The sequence below is a fragment of the Callithrix jacchus genome, chromosome 8, assembly GCF_049354715.1.
Source record: "Callithrix jacchus isolate 240 chromosome 8, calJac240_pri, whole genome shotgun sequence".
NCBI lineage: Eukaryota > Metazoa > Chordata > Mammalia > Primates > Cebidae > Callithrix > Callithrix jacchus.
Window position 1 is genome coordinate 126,179,886 of NC_133509.1, and position 23,304 is coordinate 126,203,189.

Below are 23,304 nucleotides of genomic sequence, written 5' to 3' on the forward strand. Positions count from 1 at the left end.
GTTCCTTGTTTTATAACCAAAATTAATCTGCCCTTGCCCCAAAGCCTGGGTCCTTTATCTTGTCCTCCCAGGTGGCAGGGCGCTCTCCTCGGTGATGTGCACTGATGTGCTTTCCAGGTTAGACAGGCGGCCTGCCTGGGCGGACCCAGGCACCAGTCTGTCCTGCTGCCCCTGTGAGTGCCGAACCAATTCGAGCTGACACGAACACAATGACCCCTCTGCTCTCCTGTTCATCTCACCTAACAGCCCTGTCTCCAATCCCAAGGAGTAGAAAAACTCGATTCCTTTCCTTCGCTCCTCCCCAGACAGCAGCCCTTCTTATTGCAGAGCAAAGGGTGGCGTGATTACCAAGTGCCTTATGTGTGCCAGGCTCTGTGTATACACAGTCAAGATAGAGTCCTGCCTGCTGGGGCTCAGGGTCCACACAAAAAGCCTCTGGGCCACACTCCGCCCTTGGCTCTGCAAACCCTTCCCCCTTCCGGAGGGAATCCAGGAGTGAGGAGCCTCAGGGGAAAAAAAAGCACTCTGTTCATCTGCAACCGTAGTCCTCCAGCTTGGGAGGACTCCAAGAAGTAAAAAGGGAGAGACACGCGCAGATATGCTCATATTTACATTTGGATGACAGCCACTGACGAATGTGCATCTCTTTTGGCTGCACTATAGGAATACATTAAGTAATTCAATGGAAATATACCTTCTTGCTAATATTTTAATGATACAGATCTGCTAATGAATTCTCCTCAAAACATACACTTAGTGTACTCTGTTGCTTTAATGTCTTATTTTAAACTGAGCCTTAAGGGAATACAGTATTTTAACGTTTACTCTGCCAATATTTTTATCTAGAAGCCTGTTGCTATTTTTGTCTTCTATGAAATCTCTGTCCAAAGAAAGGCAGGATTACATTTTTCCCTAACAGATTGAGTTGGTGTAGCGTATATTTGGGTTATCGAAATACTCATACAGCTCGGGGATTTCGAAATGGTAAATATTCATGATGCGTGAAAAAGCTTCACACAGACTGCACACTCTCAACCATGTGACACGATGCTGTGTGCACACACGGGACCCAGAAGGACACGCAAACTGTGAACTGCTTGGGATCGTGGAGGACTTTGCTCTTTGCTTGTCTTTTTCAGTTTCCTATAATATACATATTAACTTTTTAAAAGTAAAGTTGGTTTATATTTATTTATTTAGAGATGGAGTATCACTCTGTCGAGCAAGCTGGAAGCTGGAATGCAATGGTGCAATCTCAGCTCATTGCAACCTCTGCCTCCCAGATTCAAGAGATTCTCCTGCCTCAGCCTCCAAAGTAGCTGAGAAAACAGGCACATGCCACCATGCCCGGCTAATTTTTTTTCTATTATTAGTCAAGATGGGGTTTCACCATGTTGGCCAGGCTAGTCTCAAACTCATGACCTCGTGATCCACCCACCTTGGCCTCCCGAAGTGCTGGGATTACAGGCATGAGCCACCGCGCCAGGCCGAAATCTGCATTTCAAATACAAACCCTCAGCTGATCCTGCTATAGGCAGACACAGACGACATCTGGAGAAACTGAGGAATGAAGAGCTGAGACACAGGGGAAGCTGCTTCACAGCTTTAAGCTGACCGATATTTTTAACTGTTTTACAACGGATGTGGCTGACCAGGTGTGAGCTTAGGCAAAGTGCCTGCTGTCCCGCTGACCTTTTATTTGGAACACCTCTTTCAACACTAACATTTATTATGAAAAATATAAAATTTCCTGAAAGGTCGAAATAATTGTATCACACAGCCCCATACACGCACCACCTTGATGCTGCAGTTAGAATCCTCACTACATGTGCTTTATCACATACCCCGTCCATCTATCCATCTCAATAACCTAGTTTCTGAATAAACATACCTTGTACTTGGGTCTTTTTTTTTTTTTTTTTTTTTTTTTTCTGAGACAGAGTCTCGCTCTGTAACCAGGAGCCGGGCTGGAGTTCAGTGGCGTGATCTCGGCTCACTGCAACCTCTGCCTCCCAGGTTCAAGCAATTCTACTGCCTCAGCCTCCCGGAGAGCTGGGACTACAGGCGCACACCACCATGTCCAGTTAATTTTTTTGTATTTTTAGTAGAGATGGGGTTTCACCACATTGGCCAGGATAGTCTCAATCACTTGACCTGATCCGCCCTCCTCGGCCTCCCAAAGTGCTGGGATTACAGGCGTGAGCCACCGCGCCCGGCCGTACTTTCTAATCTAACGTTTTACCACCTGCGGGTCAACCTCAATTCACAGATGCCTTTGAGAGAAGATCTCACTCTGTTGCCCAGACAGGAGTGCAGTGGCACGATCTCAGCTCACAGCTCACCACAACCTCGGCCTCCTCCAGGGCTCAAGGAATCCTCCCATCTCAGATTCGCAAGAGTTGGGACCACAGGTACCTGCCACCAGAGTCGGCTAAAATTTTGGTATTTTTTTGTAGAGATGGGGTTTTGCTATAATGCCAAGGCTGGTCTCTAACCCCTGGGCTCAAGAGATCTGTCTGTCTTGTCCTCCCAAAGTGCTGGGATTATAGGCAGGGCTGCCAGTGCCCATCAAAGTCACCTGTGCTTTAAGGTAGCGCTGGACCTTGACACGAAGCCCACTCAGCACTGGCAGGAGTGACTGGCCCAGGCATCTATACCTGGGGGCAAGAGTTCACCTCAACCCCAGCAGGGCTCAGCAGGTACCTGGCTCCCATCTCAAAGCAGCTCAGCTCCAGGTCTCTAAGCTGGATTCCAAATGAACTCCAACACACCTTCGTGCTCAGTGGGGAGGCCCGTTCCAGAGGCCCGTGCTCCCACACTTGGCTTCTGCAGGTGTCTGAGAAGGTGGAGGCTCCAACGAAGCATGGCAGCCACCACCAGCTCTACAAAGCAGCAAACGCAGCACTGCCCAAAGCCAGCCCCAGATACACTCACTCAGTAAGCATCTCTCCAACACCTCCCAGGGGCCAGGAACTGCTCTAGATGCTGAGAACAAGCCCACGAGGACACAAACCAAACTCCTGGGCCAAGGATCCTCATCCAGTGGGACTCAGGGAAGCACTGGGAGGGATCAGAGCTCATGCATCGGCCAGACCTGGGTCCATGTGGCCTGAATGCACAAACGTTCTGAACCCCGCCCCCCATCACCCGCCTCATGAAAATGCTTGATGGGCACAATGCCCACCACACACCTTCCATGGCTGGGCCCTGAGAGCCCCTCCAGCCTCACCTCTCACAGTCCATTCAGGACCGTGTGACCCTGGCCTCAGGTGTCTCCTGCCCGCTGCATTCTCTGGTTTCTAGGCCTTTGCTCCTCCCTCGGCCTGGCTCTCCCTGCTTGGTTAACTCCTAGCTATTTCAGGCCTCACTTTCAACAGCACCCACCCCAGCAAAGGCCTTCCCTGCCCCAGCCCATGTGTGGGTGAGGCGCCCCTCTGACCCCAGCACAGCACTGACGATGCTGTGTCCTAACCATGTGCCTGCCCGCCTGCTTCCCTCCCCAAAGGCTAAGCCCTGTGCGCCCAGCTGTCTCCTCCATGACTATATCCACACTGCTCAATGAATGTCACTGCATGAAGGAGGCAAAGTCAGGAAGGTTTGTTTCAAGGGAAAAGGGACAAGGGAGGGAATTCAAAATTGTTCTAAGCATCCTATGAGGACTACAGGCGGTTTGCAAGTCTGCTGTGACTACTCCAATCTGAGGACGAGTGTCCTTCGTCCTCCACCGATTATCCGAGTCCTGACACTGTGGGCATCTGAGGGGGTACAACTCAATCAACAGTGGCCTGGACTCGATCGAGCATGCGCAGGTCATCACCTGGCGCTGGCGGCTCAGCGTCTGCAAACGCACATGTGCGTCACTACCCATCACTGGGTAAATGTCTCACGCAGACAAACACTATTTCTCTTTATATCTTATGATTTAAAAAGTGAATATGAAATCTAAGGCGCCATTTCAGTGGTAATTTTCCACTATGAAAGTTGTTAGTGTGCAAAATACCGCTGTCACGTCACAGAGGCATGACACTGGAGAACATGGAAACCTGTCTAAATTCCGAGCACTCCCTGGTGCACAGGGCACAGCATGTGTGTTTCTAGGTCCTCTGCTCCTGGTGCAGGGCTGTTACCACGCGGGTGGGCGCTGAGCAGACCCATCTGTGTGACTGAGTGAGGATGCTCCCATGAGGCCGGGAACGAACACAGAGACGGGATCCCCGAACCCACCCTCCTCTGCCAATCAGGGTACAGGGTGAGATGTGGGAGTCACGTTCCATCCGTGGTCCCCCATGGGCAGGAGGAACTGCTGAGGTGGGGGTCTGTGCATGACAGTCCCCAGCCTGTTGCTCAGCTTTGTACAGCATCCAGGATGCCTTCTCAGCAGGGGGTAAGGTGCCTTACCGTGTGGCTCACATTCCTCAGGGGACACTCTGGGTGGGGCTGAGGAACAGACAGGCCCTCACCCAGCCTCTCCAACCCCCTTCACCCCGCCCCAGGGCCTCCAGGACCCAGCTGCAGCACAGAGCACTGGGAACTCCTGGGCCCACGGCCTTCCCCATCGAACCCACCGGCTCCAGGGCAGGGAGAAAGCAATACTGTACTCTGCCTTGGGTTGCCTGAGAAGCCTTCTGGCTGGCAGTAGAGACATCAGGATTATTTCTTAGCCTTGAACAAGTCCACCCGATGTGCGTTGGTATTCTGATTTCACCCGGCTCATGTTTTCTAACTACCTCCAGCTCCCCCTGCCCTTAGAAAGGCAATGGGAAAAATTCCCAAATCCTCAGAAAAGAGGCTCCTGGAAGCTGCCACTGACATGAGATCGTCAGGGTGAGTGGTCAAAGCATCAGAGACGCCACCTGGGTCTGGGTCTCCATGTAGCCTTGACCCCTTCATCTGCATTTTCCCAGAGCCCTGATAAGATTTAAAATAAACACATGGACACAGGGAGGGGGGCATCACACACTGGGGTCTGTTGCGGGGGACTACAGGAGGGACAATATGGGGAGAAATGCCAGGTGACAGAGGGATGGAGGCAGCAAACCACATTGCCATGTATGTACCTATGCAACAATCCTGCATGATCTGCACATGTAACCCAGAAAAAATTATTTAAAAAAAAATGGCTAGAGCAGCCTCCACTGGCTGATGCTTACTATGGGGCTTGCCCAACACCAGTTACTCTATAGCTGTTTTAGCCCTTTCATCTTTGAAACCTCACAGAGCCATAACAGTATTCCTATTTTATTTTTAGGGACAGGGTTCCTCTCTGTCGCCGGGCTGGAGTGTAACAGTGCAACCATAGCTCACTGCAGCCTCAATATCCCAGGTCCAAGCCATCCTCCTGCCTCAGCCTCCTGAGTAGCTGGGACTACAGGCGCATGCCACTACACCTGGCTAAACTTTTTTACATTTTTGTAGACACAGAGTCTTGCTGCATTGCCCAGACTGATCTCAAACTCCTGGCCTCAAGCAATCCTCCCACCTTGGTCTTATAGGCGTAGGTCACTGTGCCCAATTGCCCATTATCCCCACATATGAGGAAACTGAGTTTTAGCAAATTAGCCACAGAAATTGCATGAAGTCTTTAAAAAGATGGACCCGGAGAGAAGGAGATCAGAAGAGCATGGGGTGGGGGCAGGAGAAAGGAATCACTGCTTTACATCCATCAGTGACACTCCTTCCCCTCCCCTACTGACTGTGAGATGAAGAGGAGCAAGAAGGGGGCCCTGGGAAGCCCAGGCAGGCTGAGGTGCCAGTGAAGCATCTGCTGAGACAGCTGTGGCTCTGCTCCCCCAACCCACCAAGGAGAAGTCAGTCTGAATCTGCTTCTGAGGATGTTCCAGAAGCCCCGTCTAGGGCCTTGCAGCCAGGGCACCTACCTCCATGCGGGCCTTGTAGAAGTCCACATCATGTAGCTTCTCCTTGCAGCGGGTCAGCTCCAGCTCCAGCCTCTCTACGCGGTTTGCCTTCTCCCGCAGGGAGTCCAGCTCGTCTCGATAGGCACGAGCAGACCGGGCATCTGCCGCTAGCTGAATGTTCTGGAAGGTGGACAAAGGAAGGAGAAGCTAGCTTAGGGCATCCTCTAGAAAGGCCAGAAAGGCCAATGCCCTCCTGCATGGTGTCTCCATGATGGCCAGGGACAAGCCGGCTCCTGGTGTCTGGGAACCTCCATGTGCACACCACCACATGGGGTCTCCACCTGCTGTCACTAAGAAACAGCATCATCCCTGTGCTCAGGACAAGTGGCTCTTGGGTGGCTTAAAAGCACTGTCATTGTGCTCCTGACCCTCCGGGCCCCGTTACTGGACTCTCCAGCCCTGCCACCCGCTGGACACACAGGCTCAGGCCCCCGACTCACCTCCTGCTTGACTTTCTGCAGCTCCAGCACTAGCTGGTCCACCTCATGCCTGGTGTCCACGAGCTGCTCTGTCTTCTCCTCCCTGCAGAGGCGGTAAGGAGGAAGAGTGTGGGAGGCAGCTTCCTCAACAGGCAGCCCTGGAGCCGGCTGCCACTTCCTAAGGCCAGTGGGAAAAGGAAAGGACCTGGGATTTGGGCGGTGGGGAGGCGATCCAGTTTAGGGCCTGCAAAAATGTCACTGACTCAAAATTCTTTTCTAAGTTTGCAACACCGGCCCTCAAACTATGTCCATCCGCCACTCAGGTCTCCCTCCAAGTGTGTAGGGCAGGTAAGGAGACCCCAGGGAGAGCTATACCACCCCACCGGCAAGGCGACATCCACCAGCTGCAGGAAACATGGGAGAAGAGGCTCACCAGACTCAGGGGAAATAGGGGCACCTCCTCCCTCCAGTCATGAAAACACACCAGGTGTGGCCGTTCAGGCCTTCAACTGGAGCTGAGCACAGCCTGGAGGCTGCTTCTGTGGACAACCTGCAATGTCTGGACTGGAGCGAACTGAGACCAGGAAGAACCCCTCCTTCCCCGTGCAGGCCTCGGAAGGGGAGGCAGCTAGTCCGAGGTCAAAGAGTGAGCTCAGGGCAAACCCCAGCTGACTCTGGGGTGCACGTCAGAGCTGTGCCATTGGCAGCACCACACATGGGAGTCGGCGGCACACTAGAAACATATCTGCAACACACACAAAGGGAGGAAAAGCAGCTGGGGACTCACAACTCCTGCCTGACGCGCCGCAGCCTGGCCTTTGTGTCGGCCAGCTCCACGGCCAGGTGCTGCTTGTCCTCGCTGGAGAGGCTGCTGGTAGGGCTGGGAGTGGAGTCGGCGCTGGACGTCTTGACAGGGCTGGGTGGGTGCTGCGCCTGCAGGTAGTCCCGCTCCTGAGTGAGGTCCACGATCAGCTGCAGCCAAGTGGGAGGAGAGGGGATGGAGAACAAGCGGGGTTAACCAGCACAACGCCTGAGCTCAAACAAGAAACCCAACGAAGACAGAGATCTCAGCGTAGACTAAGAAACCAGGAGGAAGGCGAGAGAAGCGTGGCATGGGTTTTGAAAAAGAGGTGAAAAACTTAGTGAAACTAAAGGGTGTATATGAAGAAGGGACCCAAGCTCCACATCCTGATCCCCTGTATTCTCCCACAGGCCAGAGGTGACCATGCACTGCAGGGGCCATAACCAGGCCAAGGTCGTACATCCCACCCTCAGCAGCAGGACCAAGAGGCGTCCAGGCTGAAGACGAAGGGAGAGGAGGAAGAGGAACCAGAGCCCCTTCCCAGGATGCCCGGGCTGCCGACCCGCAGAAGCACCTCGGTGCACTCGTCCCGCTGGTCGATGAGCCTCCGCAGGTGGAGCACCATGCTCCTGGAGAGGGCCTCCAACTCCTCCGGGGCCACGTCGGGCAGCTCCAGCCACTGCAGGTCAAACACGTTCTCCTGGTTGTGAGTCACCTGCGGGCACACACAGCAGGGCACTGCAGGGGTGGCAGAGACAGACGCCCACTTCCCTCACACTGCAAACAGCATCTCCTTCCAATCAACCTTACTAATCCCTCAGTGAGAAATCTACTGTGGCCGGCAAGTGCCCTATGCAAGTGTGGCCAAACCCTCAGCAGAGCCCCGTTCACACAAACCACTTCTGCTTTCAGAACCGGGTCAAAGAGGATGCCTATTTTCAAAGAGGACCAGAAAGCACTCCTTACAATTATTTCCCTAAAAGGTCCTGGGATAAGATGTCTTCATCAGAGCGACATCCGTGCAGAACACAAAGCTTACAAATCTAAGCTTCAGGGTGAGAGGGTGAGGAGAGGAACCATATGTCACTTCATAAAATCTAGGCAAACAGAGCAACATTATTAATCTTATGTAAGAATACTGTGTACACAGCAATCTTGGGTTGTTTTGGGGCACTATTCATAATCAAACAATTTTCAGGGAAGGGTGCATCTCATTCTTGTGGGGCCACAGAAGACAGACTCTTAGTGCCTCTTTCCCCGGCCAGGGAGTGGAGATGCACAACTCCGTCTACATGAACAGCCTCTGGACACACACCCGCAGATGTGCCACAGAACACAAGACCTCTTTTGAGCTCTTCTCTCAATTTTGGAAGAAAAATACTACAGCGCTCAGGCCTCAAAAGAGAAACACAAAAACTCCGAAACACGCCCAAAGAAGTCTTTATTCAGAGCAGTCAACGGAGGTATAGAAAACAAAAAAAAAAACCAGCCGGTTGCGGTGGCTCGTGCCTGTAATCCCAGCACTTTGGGAGGCCGAGGCGGGGGGATCACGAGGTCAAGAGATCGAGACCATCCTGGTCAACATGGTGAAACCCTGTCTCTACTAAAAATACAAAAATTAGCTGGGCACGGTGGCGTGTGCCTGTAATCCCAGCTACTCAGGAGGCTGAGGCAGGAGAATTGCCTGAACCCAGGAGGCGGAGGTCGAGGTGAGCCGAGATCGCGCCATTGCACTCCAGCCTGGGTAACAAGAGTGAAACTCCATCTCAAAAAAAAAAAAAAAAAGAAAACAAAAAAACCAACCCAGCTTGGGCAACAGAGTAAGATCCCATCTCTACAAAAACTTTAAGAATTAGCCGGGCAACGTGGCATGCACCTGTGGTCCCAGCTACTTTCGAGGCTGAGGCATGGGATCACTTGAGCCCAGGAGTTTGAGGTTGCAGAGAGCTATGATCGCATCACTGCACCCAGCCTAGATGACAGGAAGAGACCCTGTTTTCTAAAGAAAAGACAAACCCATAAAACCCATAAGGCAGACAGGGCCCTGTCAACAAGGGCCCTTCAATTTCTCAGAATTTGAAGAGACATCATCTTCTGACCTCTCCCCACCTGAAAAGGCCAAGTTTGGATACTGGTGATCTCTGAGAATTAGGATAAATCTCATCCCATGATTCAGAGCACCCTAAGGGCACAGGATTGAGAGGCTGGTTCTAGGCCTGCTCCAGACCCAATGCTGTGGAAAGTTCTTGGACATCTCAGGGCCTGTATAAAGGGTGGTGTGGCTGGGCTCCAGGGGCTCAACCTGGCTGTACCAGAGCCATTCGCTGAGCTTTTTATTTAAATGTTTATGCCCCTTCTCCCACTGAGTCTGACTCAGTGGGTCTCTCATGGGGCCCAGAACCCCAATATTTAAAAAGCACCCAGCAAATTCTGAAGCCCAGGCCCCACAACCCCAGCCAGCAGTGGAAGCCGGTAGTCCCAGCTACATCCCCTCCCCAGTATCTAGCCGGGGCGTCCTATGCTCAGCTGCCTCTGCCAGTCACACAGCAGCTCCTGGGCACACAAGCCCTCTTCGTGTACCAAGCTCATCTGTGCAACGACACCGACTGCTGAACCCGTTCCCCTAAGGTCATTCAAGCGCACAATGCCTATTTTGGAAGCAGTGGGGAAGTGGAGGTCGGGAAAGTAAATTTCCACCTGGATACTGCCCCCCAGGGTGTCCGCCTCCTTAGCTGATACCACCTCTGCCAGCATCAATGACAAGGGCCGGGAAGGCCAGGCCTCAAAGGCCAGGGGCTCCCCCACTCCACTCCGCTGCCACGCAGCGCAGAGGCCTCCCGACTCCTCGCTGGGGGCCTGAGTTGGGGCTGGGCCAAGTCTCCCAAGACAGCCTTTCTGGGACTTGCTGGTTTGGATTCTCAAGTGGTGTCAGCTTGTCTCTGCCACGTTACTGACAGAAGCAGAGACTCTCTATAAAGATCAACGGTTCAGAGCACGGTGACATTTGCCAGAATACATTTTCAGGGCCTGTAAATCAAATTCTGAGCCTAAACTACTTGACAGCTCTTAAAAATAGTCTGAGTCCATATTAGGCAAAAAGAAGGAGACAAAAGATGACTTGATTGAGTTTTTTTTTTTTTTTTTTTTAATTTTTATTTTTACTCCCATTTTATTCTAGCCAGCTGATTGATGGCTATCCCTCCAAATAGAATCAATGTGTCTATGGCATCTGAAACCTTAGATTAGCAAAATCATGATGGGTGATGTATTCTTTAAATGTTTCCACTCATAGAGAGGTTTTGCCTCCCAGCTACCATGGGAGCAGTGGTCCATGGCTGAGCCCTCCCCGAGGCCACGTGCCTACCTCCTGGATATGGGCCACAATGCCAGCCTGGGTCTCAATGTCCAGCTGTTTGATCCTTTCAATGAACTCCTCTTTCTTCTCACACTGTGGAGGGTTACATGTGTTAATGGAAGCACTGTTCAAATAAGGGCAAACCTGAGGCCACCCCAGCCACAGAACCACAGTTTCAAAATGAACTACCCACCCGAGCTTCTCCTTTATAACTGAGAAGGTTCTTGTCCTCCTAGCAGCCCTCATGCTGATGCTTCTCTAGTAGCTGCCAGGACCACCTACATCAGAATCACCAGGGGAGCCTGCTCTTGAAACTCTCATCTTTAAGCCCCCTCCCAGATCGAAAAGACCAGGGTGGAATACAGAATGTTTCATTCTAAACAAGCTATCCAGGTGATTCTTAACTACGTAAGATGGAGAACCCCTGGTTTAGGCCAGGGGGTGGCAAACTTCATGAGCAAAAAGGCAGATGGTAAATATTTTAGGCTCTGTGAGCCATTTGGTCTCTGTCACAACTACTCAACTCTGTCACTGTAGTGGGAAACCAGCCACAGACAATATGTAAAGGCAGGCATGAGGCTTTGTTCCAATAAAACTTTATTTATTGGAGAGAGGGTCTCACTGACAACCAGGCTGGAGTGCAACGGCATGATCATGGTTCACTGCAGCCTCAAACTCCTGTATTCAGTGATCCTCTTGCCTCAGCCTCCCAAGTAGCCTGGACTACAGGCACTTGCCACCACACCCAGCTAATGTTTTCTATTTTTTGTAAAGACGAGGTCTCACTATGTTGCCCAGGCTGGTCTTAAACTCCTGGCTTCCAGCGATTCTCTCACCTCAGCCTCCCAAAGTGCTGAGATTACAGGTATGAGCCACTGCGCCCACCCTAATAAAACTTTATTTACAAATATAGGCAGCAAATCAGATCTGGCCCACAGACTGTCGTTTGCAGATCCTTGCTCTGGCGGTTCCTACACTGGGGGCAATTTGCTACTGGTCCCCTGGCCTGAGGGTTCGCCATCTCGCCTCCTGCCCAAGGTGCCCCAGTACTAGAAACAGCTGCCACCTAAAACAATGGCCACTCTCTTCCAGGAACCCAGTGGCGTTCTGTCATACTGAACTGAAAGGAGCATCCTCCCACCTGAGCTAAGGGCTGGTTCCAGTCCCACAAACCCAATATGAGATGGTTAGGGGAGGTCCCTGCGCTGCAGTCCTGCCCGATCCCTACCTGGACGGCACAGCCCAGCACCAGCAGCAGCACCTTCCTGATTTCCTCCATGCTCTTCCCTAGATCAAGAGAGCAACACATTTAATATCACATAAATCTTAAAAAAATCGTCTCTCTACTCAGTGACATTCACTTAGGTATATACACTCCATCTAGCTTCTGTGTGTGGCTTTCTTTACTTTCTATTTTATTTTGAGACAGGGTCTCGCTCTGTCACCCAGGCTGGAGTACAGTGGCAAGCTCACGGCTCACTGCAGCCTTTGCCTCCCAAGGCTCAAGTGATCCTCTCACTTCAGCCTCCCTAGTAGCTGGGACTACAGACACATGCCATCATGCCCAGCTCATTTTTGTATTTTTTGAAGAGATGGGTTTTTTCCAGGTTGCCCAGACTGGTCTCAAACTCCTGGCCTCAAGTGATCCACCCACCTTGGCCTCCCAAAGAGCTGGGATTAAAGGTGTGAGCCTCCATACCCAGCCTTATTTATTTTTTAAACCAAAATGAGAATTCTGTACATAACTACTTGAAGTCCCACTCCGTTCAACTATGTCATAAATATCTCCCCATGATAATTAATGAACCGTGACATCAGCATCCCTTTTCAGAGTATCAGGTAAGCAAAGTACATGACGGGAGAGAACAACTCCCACAGGAAATACTGAGTGACTCTAAGTAAGGCTGTGTACAACCGTACCCATTTTACTGCGCAAAATTTCAAACAGACACGGGAGGACAGTATAATGAACCTCCACAATCCACTCAGCCTCACGCTATCAACATTCTGCACGTCTCCCTCTCCCTCCTCCTCCTTCCCCCTTTTGTTCTTAAGTTTGTTTGGCTGGAGTATTCTGGAATTTACTTTAGAGAACATAAAGACATCCTTTTTTTTTTTTTCTCGGATACAGGGTCCCGAGACCCTCTACTGCCCGGGTTGGGGTGTAGTGGTGCAATCACAGCTCACTGCAGCTTCTACCTCCTGGGCTCAAGCGATCCTTCCGCCTCAGCCTCCCCAGTAGCTGAGACTACATGTGTGCACCACCACAACGGGCTAACTTTTGTATTTTTTGTAGACAGGGTTTCATAACGTTGCCCAGGTTGGTCTTCAACTCCTGGGCCCAAGTGACCCTTCTGCCTCAGCCTCCCAAAGTGTTGGGATCACAGGTGTGAGTCACCACACCTTTCTGATGGTTGCATATTTTGTAAAGCGAGGCCACTAATGTTTTCAACCAATCCCCTTCCAGAGGTTCAAATTTTTTTTCTTTTTTGAGACAGAGTCTCACTCTGTCACCCAGGATGGAGTGCAGTGGCACAATTTCGGCTCACTTCCACCTCTGCCTCCTGGGTTCAAGCAATTCTCCTGCCTCAGCCCCCTGAGGAACTGGGATTACAGGTGTGTGCCATCACATTCAGCTAATTTTTGTATTTTTAGTAGAGATGGGGTTTCACCATGTTGGCCAGGCTGGTCTTGAACTGCTGACCTCAGGTGATCCACCCACCTCGACCTCCCAAAGTGCTGAGATTACAGGCGTGAGCCACCATGCCCAACTAAACTATTTCAATCTAAACAGTGTTATAAAGAGTATCATGATAGCTAATTCTTTATGCATTCCTTTTTAAGCTTTTCATATTGACGAACTGCCCTGGAGACAGGCTCTAGCATTTCTTCGTGGGAAATATGTGTAATCCCCATTTTCCTACCCTTGACCAACACTTACCTTACCACGCTTTCTCAACTCTGTCAGTCAGATAGGCCAAAAATCCTATTTCGTCATTCTGAGCTGTGTTTCTTATTGTGCTTGAGGCTGAATGCATCTTCACCTGTTTATCTATCTCAAACACTTAAACAGCAGAATACCTGGGCTCTAGACAACTGGCTTGGTCACCCAGGAACTGTGTGACTCACACAAGCCATACTCTGTCTCTAAGCCTCAGTTTCCACATCTATGAAATGTGCAGGGTTCCCTTTCAGGTTAAAAAAAAAAATCTAGGCCAGGTGCGGTGGCTCACGCCTATAATCTCAGCACTGTGGGAGGCCGAGGTGGGTGGATCATAAGGTCAGAAGATCAAGACCAGCCTGGCCAATATGGTCAAACCCCATCTCTACTAAAAATACAAAAAAATCGCTGGGTGAGGTAGTGGGCACCTGTAATCCTAACTACTCAGGAGGCTGAGGCAGGAGAATCGCTTGAACCAGGGAGTGACAGGTTGCAGTGAGCCAAGATTGAGCCACTCCAGCGTGGGCAATAGAGTGAGACTCTTTCATTTTAAAAAAAAGTGCCTGGAGCCATCATTGCACCGCTGCACTCCAGCCTGAGCAACAGAGTAAGACCCTGTCTTTAAAAAAAAAAAAAAGAGAGAGCAGGCTCGGTGGGCGGATCATGAGGTCAGGAGCTCGAGACCATCCTGGCCATGGAACCCCTGTCACTACTAAAAATACAAAAATTAGCTGGGCGTGGTGGCTGTGCCTGTAATCCTAACTACTCGGGAGGCGGAGGCTGGACAATCACTTGAACCAGGGAGTTGCAGGTTGCAGTGAGCCAAGATTGCACCCCTACATTCCATCCTGGGGGACAGAGTGAGATGCCATCTCAAAACAACAACAACAACAACAAAAACCTATGTGTTCTGTCTTTTCATTAAATCCTATTGTCTTTGAGGATGAAAGGAAACGCCAGAAATAGCTTTCTTCTCTTAAAAGACTTAACCAACTCACACACTGGAATACAGTGACCCAAAGTATCAAAGACGGATGGGATTAAAAAAAAACAAAACGCCATCCTGAGAGCCAATGCTGCGGTTCATTTCAGATCCTTGGGAATAAGCAGTGAACCTGCGATCTCTCTTAAGACCCTCAACTGAGAAATAGCTAAAATTGGCTTTCCTTGAGATAATGACATCATTGTCAAGCCTCAGAACTGGGAACTGAGAGTTCACTGAACCAGAAACCCACCCCGCGCCCCCACCCCAGCCTGAAAGCAGGGAAGGGAGAGACTAATGGGCTGGGCCATGGGGTGGGGCTAAGGCCACTTCCTGCTATGGAGAACGCACCTAAGAATAAGACTCAGTGTTGCAAAGCAATATTCTGAGGTTAAATCCTTCTGCTAGTAAATGTAGAAATTCGTCAGTATTTGAAATAGAAAAATTCTCAAAGTCTTAGTATTTTTTTTTTTTTACTTGAGGTCTTTTATTTGGCCCAAGACACTCTAATCCACAGACTAATTATCACTACAGTGACTCACTTCCTTATTAACACAGAGCTATTAATCAGCCACTTAATTTTAGTTTTGATAGAGAAAGAAGCCGGGTGTGGGGTGGCTCATGCCTGTAATCTCCACACTTTGGGAGGCCAAGGTGGGAGGATCACTTGAGGTCGGGAGTTCGAGACCTGCTTGACCAACACGGTGAAACCCCGTCTCTACTAAAGATACAAAAATTAGCCAGGTGTGGTGGCAGGCACCTGTAATCCCAGCTACTTGGCTGAGGCAGGAGAATTCCTTGAACCTGGGAGATGGAGGTTGCAGCAAGCTGAAATCGCTCCACTGCACTCCAGCCTGGGTGACAGAGTGAGACACTGTCTCAAAGAGACAAAAAAGGGAATGCCCACATGAATGTTAAGGCCTCCAATCAGTCTTTCTGATGGTGCTTGCCGGCTCAGCCCACGTCACCCACCTCCCCCTTTCCCTTCTGTCAGCCCACAGATCACTGACAAGTGCTCCTCACATGCCCATGCCGGGTATTAGAAGCGCAGACCCTTCCCAGCCATCACTGGCTTGTCTTCCTACAATGAGACTCACTTTCTGAAAGGCTACTCACCTGGTACTGTACCCACTAGAGGAGCTGAAACACTAAAGGCCTGAGATCAGCCCAAACAGAAGTCAGGGTTAGCACAGAAAATCTGTATGTACTCTATTCACAGCAAAGACCTCAGGAGCTAATTCCATCATACCGTACAGTCATTTAGACAACTCTGGTGATCCATTTCCCCAGCCCAAAGCAGATTACAACAGCAAATTAAAAGGCGGACAAGTGCCGGAGAGGCTCACTGACCATGTTCTGAGAGGAAGGAAGAGAGCAGAAACCCTGCACACACCGGAGGGCTCAAAACTACACTCTAAGGCCAGGCGCACTGGTGCACACCTATAATCCCAGCACTTTGGGAGGCTGGGGCAGGAGGATCACTTACATTCAGGAGTTCAAGAGTAGTATGGGCAACAGAGGGAGACTCTATCCCTGTTTTTCTTTTTTTTCCCCTTTTTTGAGATGGAGTCTCACTCTGTCACCCAGGATGGAGTGCAGTGGTGCAAACTCAGCTCACTGCAACCTCTGCCTCCTGGGTTCAAGCGATTCTCCTACTTCAGCCTCCCAAGTAGCTGGGATTACAGGCACCCACCACCAACGCCTGGCTAATTTTTGTATTTTTAGTAGAGATGGGGTTTCGCCATGTTGACCAGGCTGGTCTTGAACTCCTGACCTCAAGCGATCTGCTCGTCTTGGCCTCCCAAAAGTGCTGGGATTATAGGTGTGAGCCATTGCACCCAACTGAGACCCCATCTCTATTTAAAAAAAAATTAGCCGGGCCTGGTGGTGCACTATTTGGGAGGCTGAGGCAGGAGGATTGCCTGAGCCTGGGAGGTTGAAGCTGCAGTGAGCTTTGATTGTGCCACTGCACTCTGGCCTGGGTGACACAGCAAGACTCCATTTCCAAAAAAAGAAAAATAAAAACAAACTACATTCCAAGGCTGTTCAGTGACAGAGCAAAGGGTTCTACTCTCTCAGCACCCTGCACTCACAGACAATGACAACCCTGAGTCAATCATTCATTCCCTCATTCATCCCAACACCCATTAGACATCAAGAAAACACTAAATCTGGAGAGAGATCCAAGATGGCTGATTACCAGCAGCTCAGGATTGTAGCTCTCAGTGAAAGTGCAGAGAAGGAGAGGACGCCACACTTTCAGACGAATTTTTGTTGCTCACGGACCAGGACATTCCCAGCGGAGGAGCCCCATGGGTCGCCAGCACGACTATTGTGGCTGGTGCGGCAGTTTTGCCAGTGCCCCGGTGCAGCAGTTCTTGGTACAGAGTAAACGGGACTGGGTCCCCTTTTGGTTGACATTTGGAGCTCTGGGAAGGCAGAGTCGCCTATTCAGCTGATTGAAAAAGGGACTCAAGAAGCAAGCCAGACCGGAGATTCCCGGGCAGCAAAGCATCGCGAATCTTAACACCACTGTTTTAGCCAGTGCAGTGGGTTGCTCAGATTCCGGCGCTGAGAATCAACAAGTTGGACGTCCACTCAGAGATCTAATTAGAAAGTCGGTAATTACAAAGACGACAGGTGGATAAATTTACAATGAAGGGAAGGAACCAGTGTAAAAAGGCTGAGAATACCCAAAATCAGAACGCCTCTCCATCTACCGGGGATCACAGTTCCTCATCAACAAGGGAATAAGGCCTGATGGAGAACGAGTGCATTTCATTAACAGAATCAGGCTTCAGAAGGTGGATAAGAAACTTCTGTGAGTTAAAAGAACATGTTGTAGCCCAATGTAAAGAAAGTAAGAACCTTGAAAAAAGGTTTGACAAAATCCTAACAAGAATAGACAATTTAGAGAGGAATATAAGTGAATTAATGGAACTGAAGAATACAATATGAGAACTCCGTGAAGTATGCACAGGTTTTAACAGTCGAATTGATCAAGCAGAAGAAAGGATATCAGAGGTTGAAGACCAACTTAATGAAAGGAAATGAGAAGACAAGATTAGAGAAGAAAGAGTAAAAAGGAATGAGCTAAGTCTCCAGGAAATGTGGGACTATGTGAAAAGACCTAATTTACATTTGATAGGTGTACCTGAATGTTATGAAGAGAATGAATCCAAGCTGGAAAATATTCTTCAGGATATTATTCAGGAAAACTTTCCTAACCTAGTAAGGCAGGACAATACTCAACTCCAGGTAATACAGAGAACACCACAAAGATACTCCTCAAGTAGAGCAACCCCAAGACACATAATTGTTAGATTCACCAGGGTTGAAACAAAGGAGAAAATTCTAAGGGCAGCTAGAGAGAAAGGTCAGGTTACCCATAAAGGGAAGCCTATCAGACTCATAGCAGATCTCTCAGCAGAAACCCTACAAACTAGAAGAGAGTGAGGGTCAATATTCAATATCCTCAAAGAAAAGAATTTTCAACCCAGAATCTCATATGCAGCCAAACTAAGATTCATAAATGAAGGAAAAATAACATTTTTCACAAACAAGCAAGCACTCAGAGGTTTCTTCACCACCAGGCCTGCTTTACAACAGCTTCTAAAAGAAGTGCTATATTCTAAAAGAAAGGAACAACCAGTATCAGTCATCCTAAAACCGTACCAAAAGGTAAAGAGTATCTCCATAATGAAGAATCTATATCAACTAACGGGCAAAATAGCCAGCTAGCATTAAACGACAATATTAAACTCACAAATATCAATATTAATCCTTAATTTAAATGGATTAAATGCCCCAATCAAAGACACAGACAGGCAAATTGAATAAAAAGTCAAAACCCATCGGTACGCTGTATCCAGATCCATCTTATAAGTAAGGACACACACAGACTCAAAACAAAGCTTTGGTAGAAGACTCACCAATCAAACGGAGGACTAAAAGAAAAAACAAAACCAGGAGTTGTAACTTTCGTCTCTGACAAAATAGACTTTAATAGTAACAAAGACTAAAAGAAACAAAGAAGGACATTACATAATGGTAAAAGGATCAATGCAACAACAGGAGTCAATGATCATAAATATATATGCACTCAATATAGGAGCACCCAGATACATAAGACAAGTTCTTAATGACTTATAAAGAGACTTGGACTCCCGCACAATAATAGCGGGAGACTTTGACACCACATTGTTAATATTCGACGGATCAATGAGATAGAAAATTAACAGGGACATCTACGATTCGAACTCAGACCTGGAACAAGTAAACTCAGTGAATATCTATAGAATTCTTCACCCCACGTCCACGGAACATACATTTTTCTCAGTATCACATTACACCTGTTTTGAAAGTGACCACATAATTGGAAGTAAATCACTCTTCAGCATTTGCATAGCATTCCACAGATTTAAATAAAATATTGGTTGGCTGTTTGTTATTTTCTTCCCTTATTCCTTCCTGTCTCCGCTGTTAAGCCCAATTATTGGCATAAAAGAGGTTTTTAATACCTAGTTTTAGACTGCATTCCGGCCTGGGCAATAGAACAAGATTCCTGTTCTCTCTCCCCCTTTCTCTTTCTTTCTTTCAAAAAAAAAGAAAAGAAAAGAAAAAGAAAACACTGAATCTGATCCACAGCACTGATTAGACAAGTATGGATTCCTGTTGCTAAGGTTTGCAACAGAAGGGAAAAGGTTTTAAAGGCAGATAATTAAGTTTAGAGAAATATTCATGGAAAAAAATAAAAATAAACTCTTCGATGATTAACAGGTTACTAAGAAATTCACCTCTGCCCTCATTCAAATGAAGCAGAGCAGTGCTGCATCTCACCAGGCTGAGTGAACAGAACCTTATGCCTGTAGCAAATGCATTCCGTGATCCCCACCCTACAGATTCCTACAAATTAGTTTTTTAAAAGCGCTCAGGGCGGGGAGCAGAAGTTTTCTGATTTCCTATGACAAGCTGATGCCCAATTTCTTTTAGGATTTCAGTAGTAAGAAAACCCGCAATTTCCATAAATCTACCAGATTGTGGGTTTTGAAGTTTCAAAACACAGCAGAAGATTCCCTCCTGGATCCTTGCCAGTAGAACTGGCTCAGTGACACAAGCAAGCAGGCCAAGAAGAAACAAACCTACAGACAGCTCCCTGCCAAGTGCCTACTATGTGCTGGAAGCCAAACCTGCAATCTGAAAGCTAATACTATGGGAACCGGGAAAGGAACTTCTCATTTGCAGCACGCCTCGGGGCAAGGATTCTAAAGGGAATAACCTCTGAGCTGAGTCCCATAGATGAGGAGGAGACAGACTAATTGGGTAGGCAAGTGTGGGCTTTCCAGGCCCAGGGGACAGCGTGTGTGAAGGCTGAGAGGTAAAAGAGCACGCTGCTTGTCAAATTACAAGAGCTTTGGCCAGGTATGGTGGCTCACGCCTGTAATCCCAGCACTTTGGGAAGTGGAGGCGGGCAGATCATGAGGTCAAGAGATCGAGACCAGCCTGGCCAAAATGGGAAAACCCGTCTCTACTAAAAATACAAAAATTAGCTGGGCATGATGGCATACACCTCTGGTCCCAGCTATTCAGGAGGCTGAGGCAGGAGAATCGCTTAAACCCAGGAGTCAGAGGCTTCGGTGAGCCAAGATCGCACCATTGTACTCTAGCCTACTGACAGAACGAGACTCCACTTAAAAAAAAAAAAAAAAAAATTTAAGTGCTTTTGTGGTTACACTTAACTTGAGATGGTGTTCAGAGGGAGAAACTGGGGCAGGTTATAAAACGACATGGATTCCTACACCAAAAAAGTCACAAGCAACCACTGGGGGCAGGGATCGAGAAACATCAGACCAGACACACTCCACACTTAACCCACATCTACACTCTCTCGAGTATAGGAGAACCCCAGGGGAAATCCCAGGATGGCCTAAGTCAACAGCCGAGTCTAAGAAACCCTGACCTTATTACCTGTTTCCTGGAGTCTTTACACAAAGAGAGTCACCCCAGCCTATCTTAGCAGAAACGGAATGCTGACAGGCCGACATGAGCTATACGCAAAACTGCAGAATGCTAACAGTCATAAGCTTCCAAAACAGAAGGGAAGCTGCATGACAGCACACATTAGCAAGGGCAGACGTGAGGACAGAAACGTAGTCGGACAATTAAAATACACCATCCTCTAAAATGTACATTATATATCAAGGTTTAAAAATTCCCCGACTTGCTAATCCTGAGTCCATGGCAGACATGATTAGTCAATCACAGAACTTTCTGACTTAGGGGTGGAACTAGACCTCAGAATCCTTCTGAACACAGCACAGACTACCAGTTGGACATTGACACATGGAACAAAACCTTCCATGACTGGTACGTAATCTGAAGAGTCCTTTTTGACTCCACTCTTTGGTTAAGATGTAGGCATGCAAATGTTCAGAAGACACCTTTTTTTTTTTAAGACAGCGTCTTTTTCTGTCACCCAGGCTGGAGTGCAGTGTCGTGATCTCGGCTCACTGCAACCTCCACCTCCTGGGTTCAAGCGATTCTCCTGCCTCAGCCTCCCAAGTAGCTGGGACTACAGACATGCACCACAACTCCCGGCTAATTTTTATTATTATTATTTTTTAGTAGAGACAGGATTTTATCATGTTGGCCAGGCTGGTTTCGAACTCCTGACCTCAAGTGATTCACCTGCTTTGGCTTCTCAAGTGCTGGGATTCCAGGCGTGAGCTACCACACCTGGACAGAAGACGCTTTCTGATTTCTGGACACAGAAACTAAACCTTGTTGTGTATAAATGACGATGGAGGTGTGAAGTTGGAGATTTAGGCAATAGCAGGCAAGCATCCCTTTCCAAGAGGGGGCCCTCCAGCCCCAAACTGCATACCCTCTGCTGGGGTTGAAGGCACAGTCGTTTCTCTGCACAGATGACTAGGTCAGAGATAAAACAGTGAAACTGATTCCTCTGACTTGCTAACTCAGCTCCCCACAACCTCAGAGGCCTAGGACCTGCAAATCACCAGCCAGGCTCAGGGTTCAACCCTCACAACCTGGAAGGACTGACTATATTCCAGAGGTAATTCCGCCCTTCCCGCCAACAGGCCACCATTACTGCACCTTAATATACGGCATGCTACCGTCCGACTTAATTCCAAAAGCAATCCCCCAAAGGTAGCATTATTAGCTCCATCTTAGAAACAACAAGAATGTAGCTCAGAAAGGCTGAGCCACAGAACTAAGATCTGTCCCCGGGTCCACCACCACCTGCCATCTCTTAACTTATTTATGCTTCCTTCTAAAGCAGGGAGCTATGTGGCTTTGCTTCTGATCCCCGTGGCCCCATGCAGGTTATTCAACCAGCGTGTGCTGACTGAGTGGTGTTAACTGTTAGCATCAAGCACCTGGGTAGAACAGCAAAGAGCAATTTCAGTTTCTCTCTTCTACGGCACAGATACGTGTGCTTCATAATTCGCTTCTCTTCTGGCTTGTACGCTGGTGTGAACCACTAACTGCTGTCCCTGGTTTTGTACTTAAAATCCAGTTATTTCATAAAGATGCGCACAAGGCTTTGACAGTGATATGGAAACAGCAGTGCACCGAACGTGACCCCGTGGTCTCTCCTCAGTGTATGGGCATACCCCCAACACTCATCCATGCGGGCACAGCTCTGAGGGCCTCCTCAGGGCTCGGCTTACAATGGGAAGAGCCGTTTACTATTATTTTAACAGTCAGGGGTACTTTCCAGGCAGTGCTGAGGAATAATAGAGCTGGAGAACTCGCCATGGGTGGGCACAGGGGGACCCTCCATCATACATGTCCCCACCCACAGGGAAGGAGCCAGACACCTCTACACATAGGCTTACATTCCGGGGAGCGATCCCTGTGAAATCCTCATGTCACCACATGTGCCCCTGCCCCCGCATTAACATAACCAGGCACAAACACTGATCAACCATGGACTCTGGAAGGCACTAAGCCGCAGGCCTGTGTAGAACGGTACAGTAGCCTCTGGGGCACCCTGATCAGTGGCCCTTCATCCTCGTGTCCCTCTGCTGCCCATATCAAGTTGGTCCCACCCTCGCAGACCCCCCCAGCACCACCACGCACCACAGTTGACAGCTGCCCCCAGATCATGTAGAATAATTTGAAATAGTCCCTTAGAGCACCCTCACCCCAAAAATGACCTCCTACTCCACCTGCCTGCCACGGCTACAGAAGCTGAGAGTGAATCCATTTCCCAGTACCAAACAACTGAAGAATAGAAAAGCAGCATCAGCCAAAGCCTGCAGCCTGAGACCCGAGTTTGCCCTGGAAGGGGTGAAGAGCAAGGGCAGGCAGGGGACACTATGGAAAAGGGTCCCTCCCAACCACCAGGCAGAAAACTCAAACCTAAAGACCTCTGACAAACAGCATCTCTTCCCTCCTCTGCAGATGGCGGCAGTCACAGAAAGCCAGCGTGCTGGAAGCCATGGTGTGGCTGTGGCGGTCAGCAGCGCGTCCTCTCTGTGCCTGAGCCATTGCTAGGAAGTTTACTAACAAAGTCTGGTCTCCAGGCAGAGCCGCGGGTGCTCAGAGGCCGGCGTGTGGGCTGCGCTGTGACGCTCGCCTGGGCTTGGTGTCAGCCAAGCTCTGCAGCCTCCTGGGAAAGGAAAGCCCCGGCTCCTGACTCCCGGCTCACATGCCCCTGCACCACACGAACTGGGGGCCTCATTTCTGGATCCCACAAGCAGCACAGAAGCAAAGAAGCAGGACAGAATCAGGGTCGTCTGAAATAGCATTTGGTTGCTTTACCAAAACTTCTCTCTCAAAGATGAAAGAGAAAATTTTAGAACAATCAAAATGCCTGCAAGATTCGTTTTCTTTTTCTTTACTTATTTCTTCCCTCCCAATTAGA

The 23,304-nt window shown here is 49.1% G+C and overlaps 1 protein-coding gene across 8 annotated transcripts in view; it reads right to left on the bottom strand.

The window, feature by feature from the left end:
* Positions 1 to 23,304, bottom strand: part of CCDC88C (coiled-coil and HOOK domain protein 88C) — a 150,065-nt gene that overhangs the window by 58,862 nt on the left and 67,899 nt on the right. For all 8 annotated transcript variants that reach the window (XM_035261282.3, XM_035261279.3, XM_078335611.1 and 5 more), the window contains 6 exons: positions 11,720 to 11,778; positions 10,501 to 10,584; positions 7,711 to 7,851; positions 7,122 to 7,306; positions 6,356 to 6,437; positions 5,877 to 6,035 (listed from right to left, as the gene is read on the bottom strand). In XM_035261282.3, the coding sequence (XP_035117173.2) occupies positions 5,877 to 6,035; positions 6,356 to 6,437; positions 7,122 to 7,306; positions 7,711 to 7,851; positions 10,501 to 10,584; positions 11,720 to 11,778 (710 nt within the window). The remainder of the gene's footprint in view (positions 1 to 5,876; positions 6,036 to 6,355; positions 6,438 to 7,121; positions 7,307 to 7,710; positions 7,852 to 10,500; positions 10,585 to 11,719; positions 11,779 to 23,304) is intronic.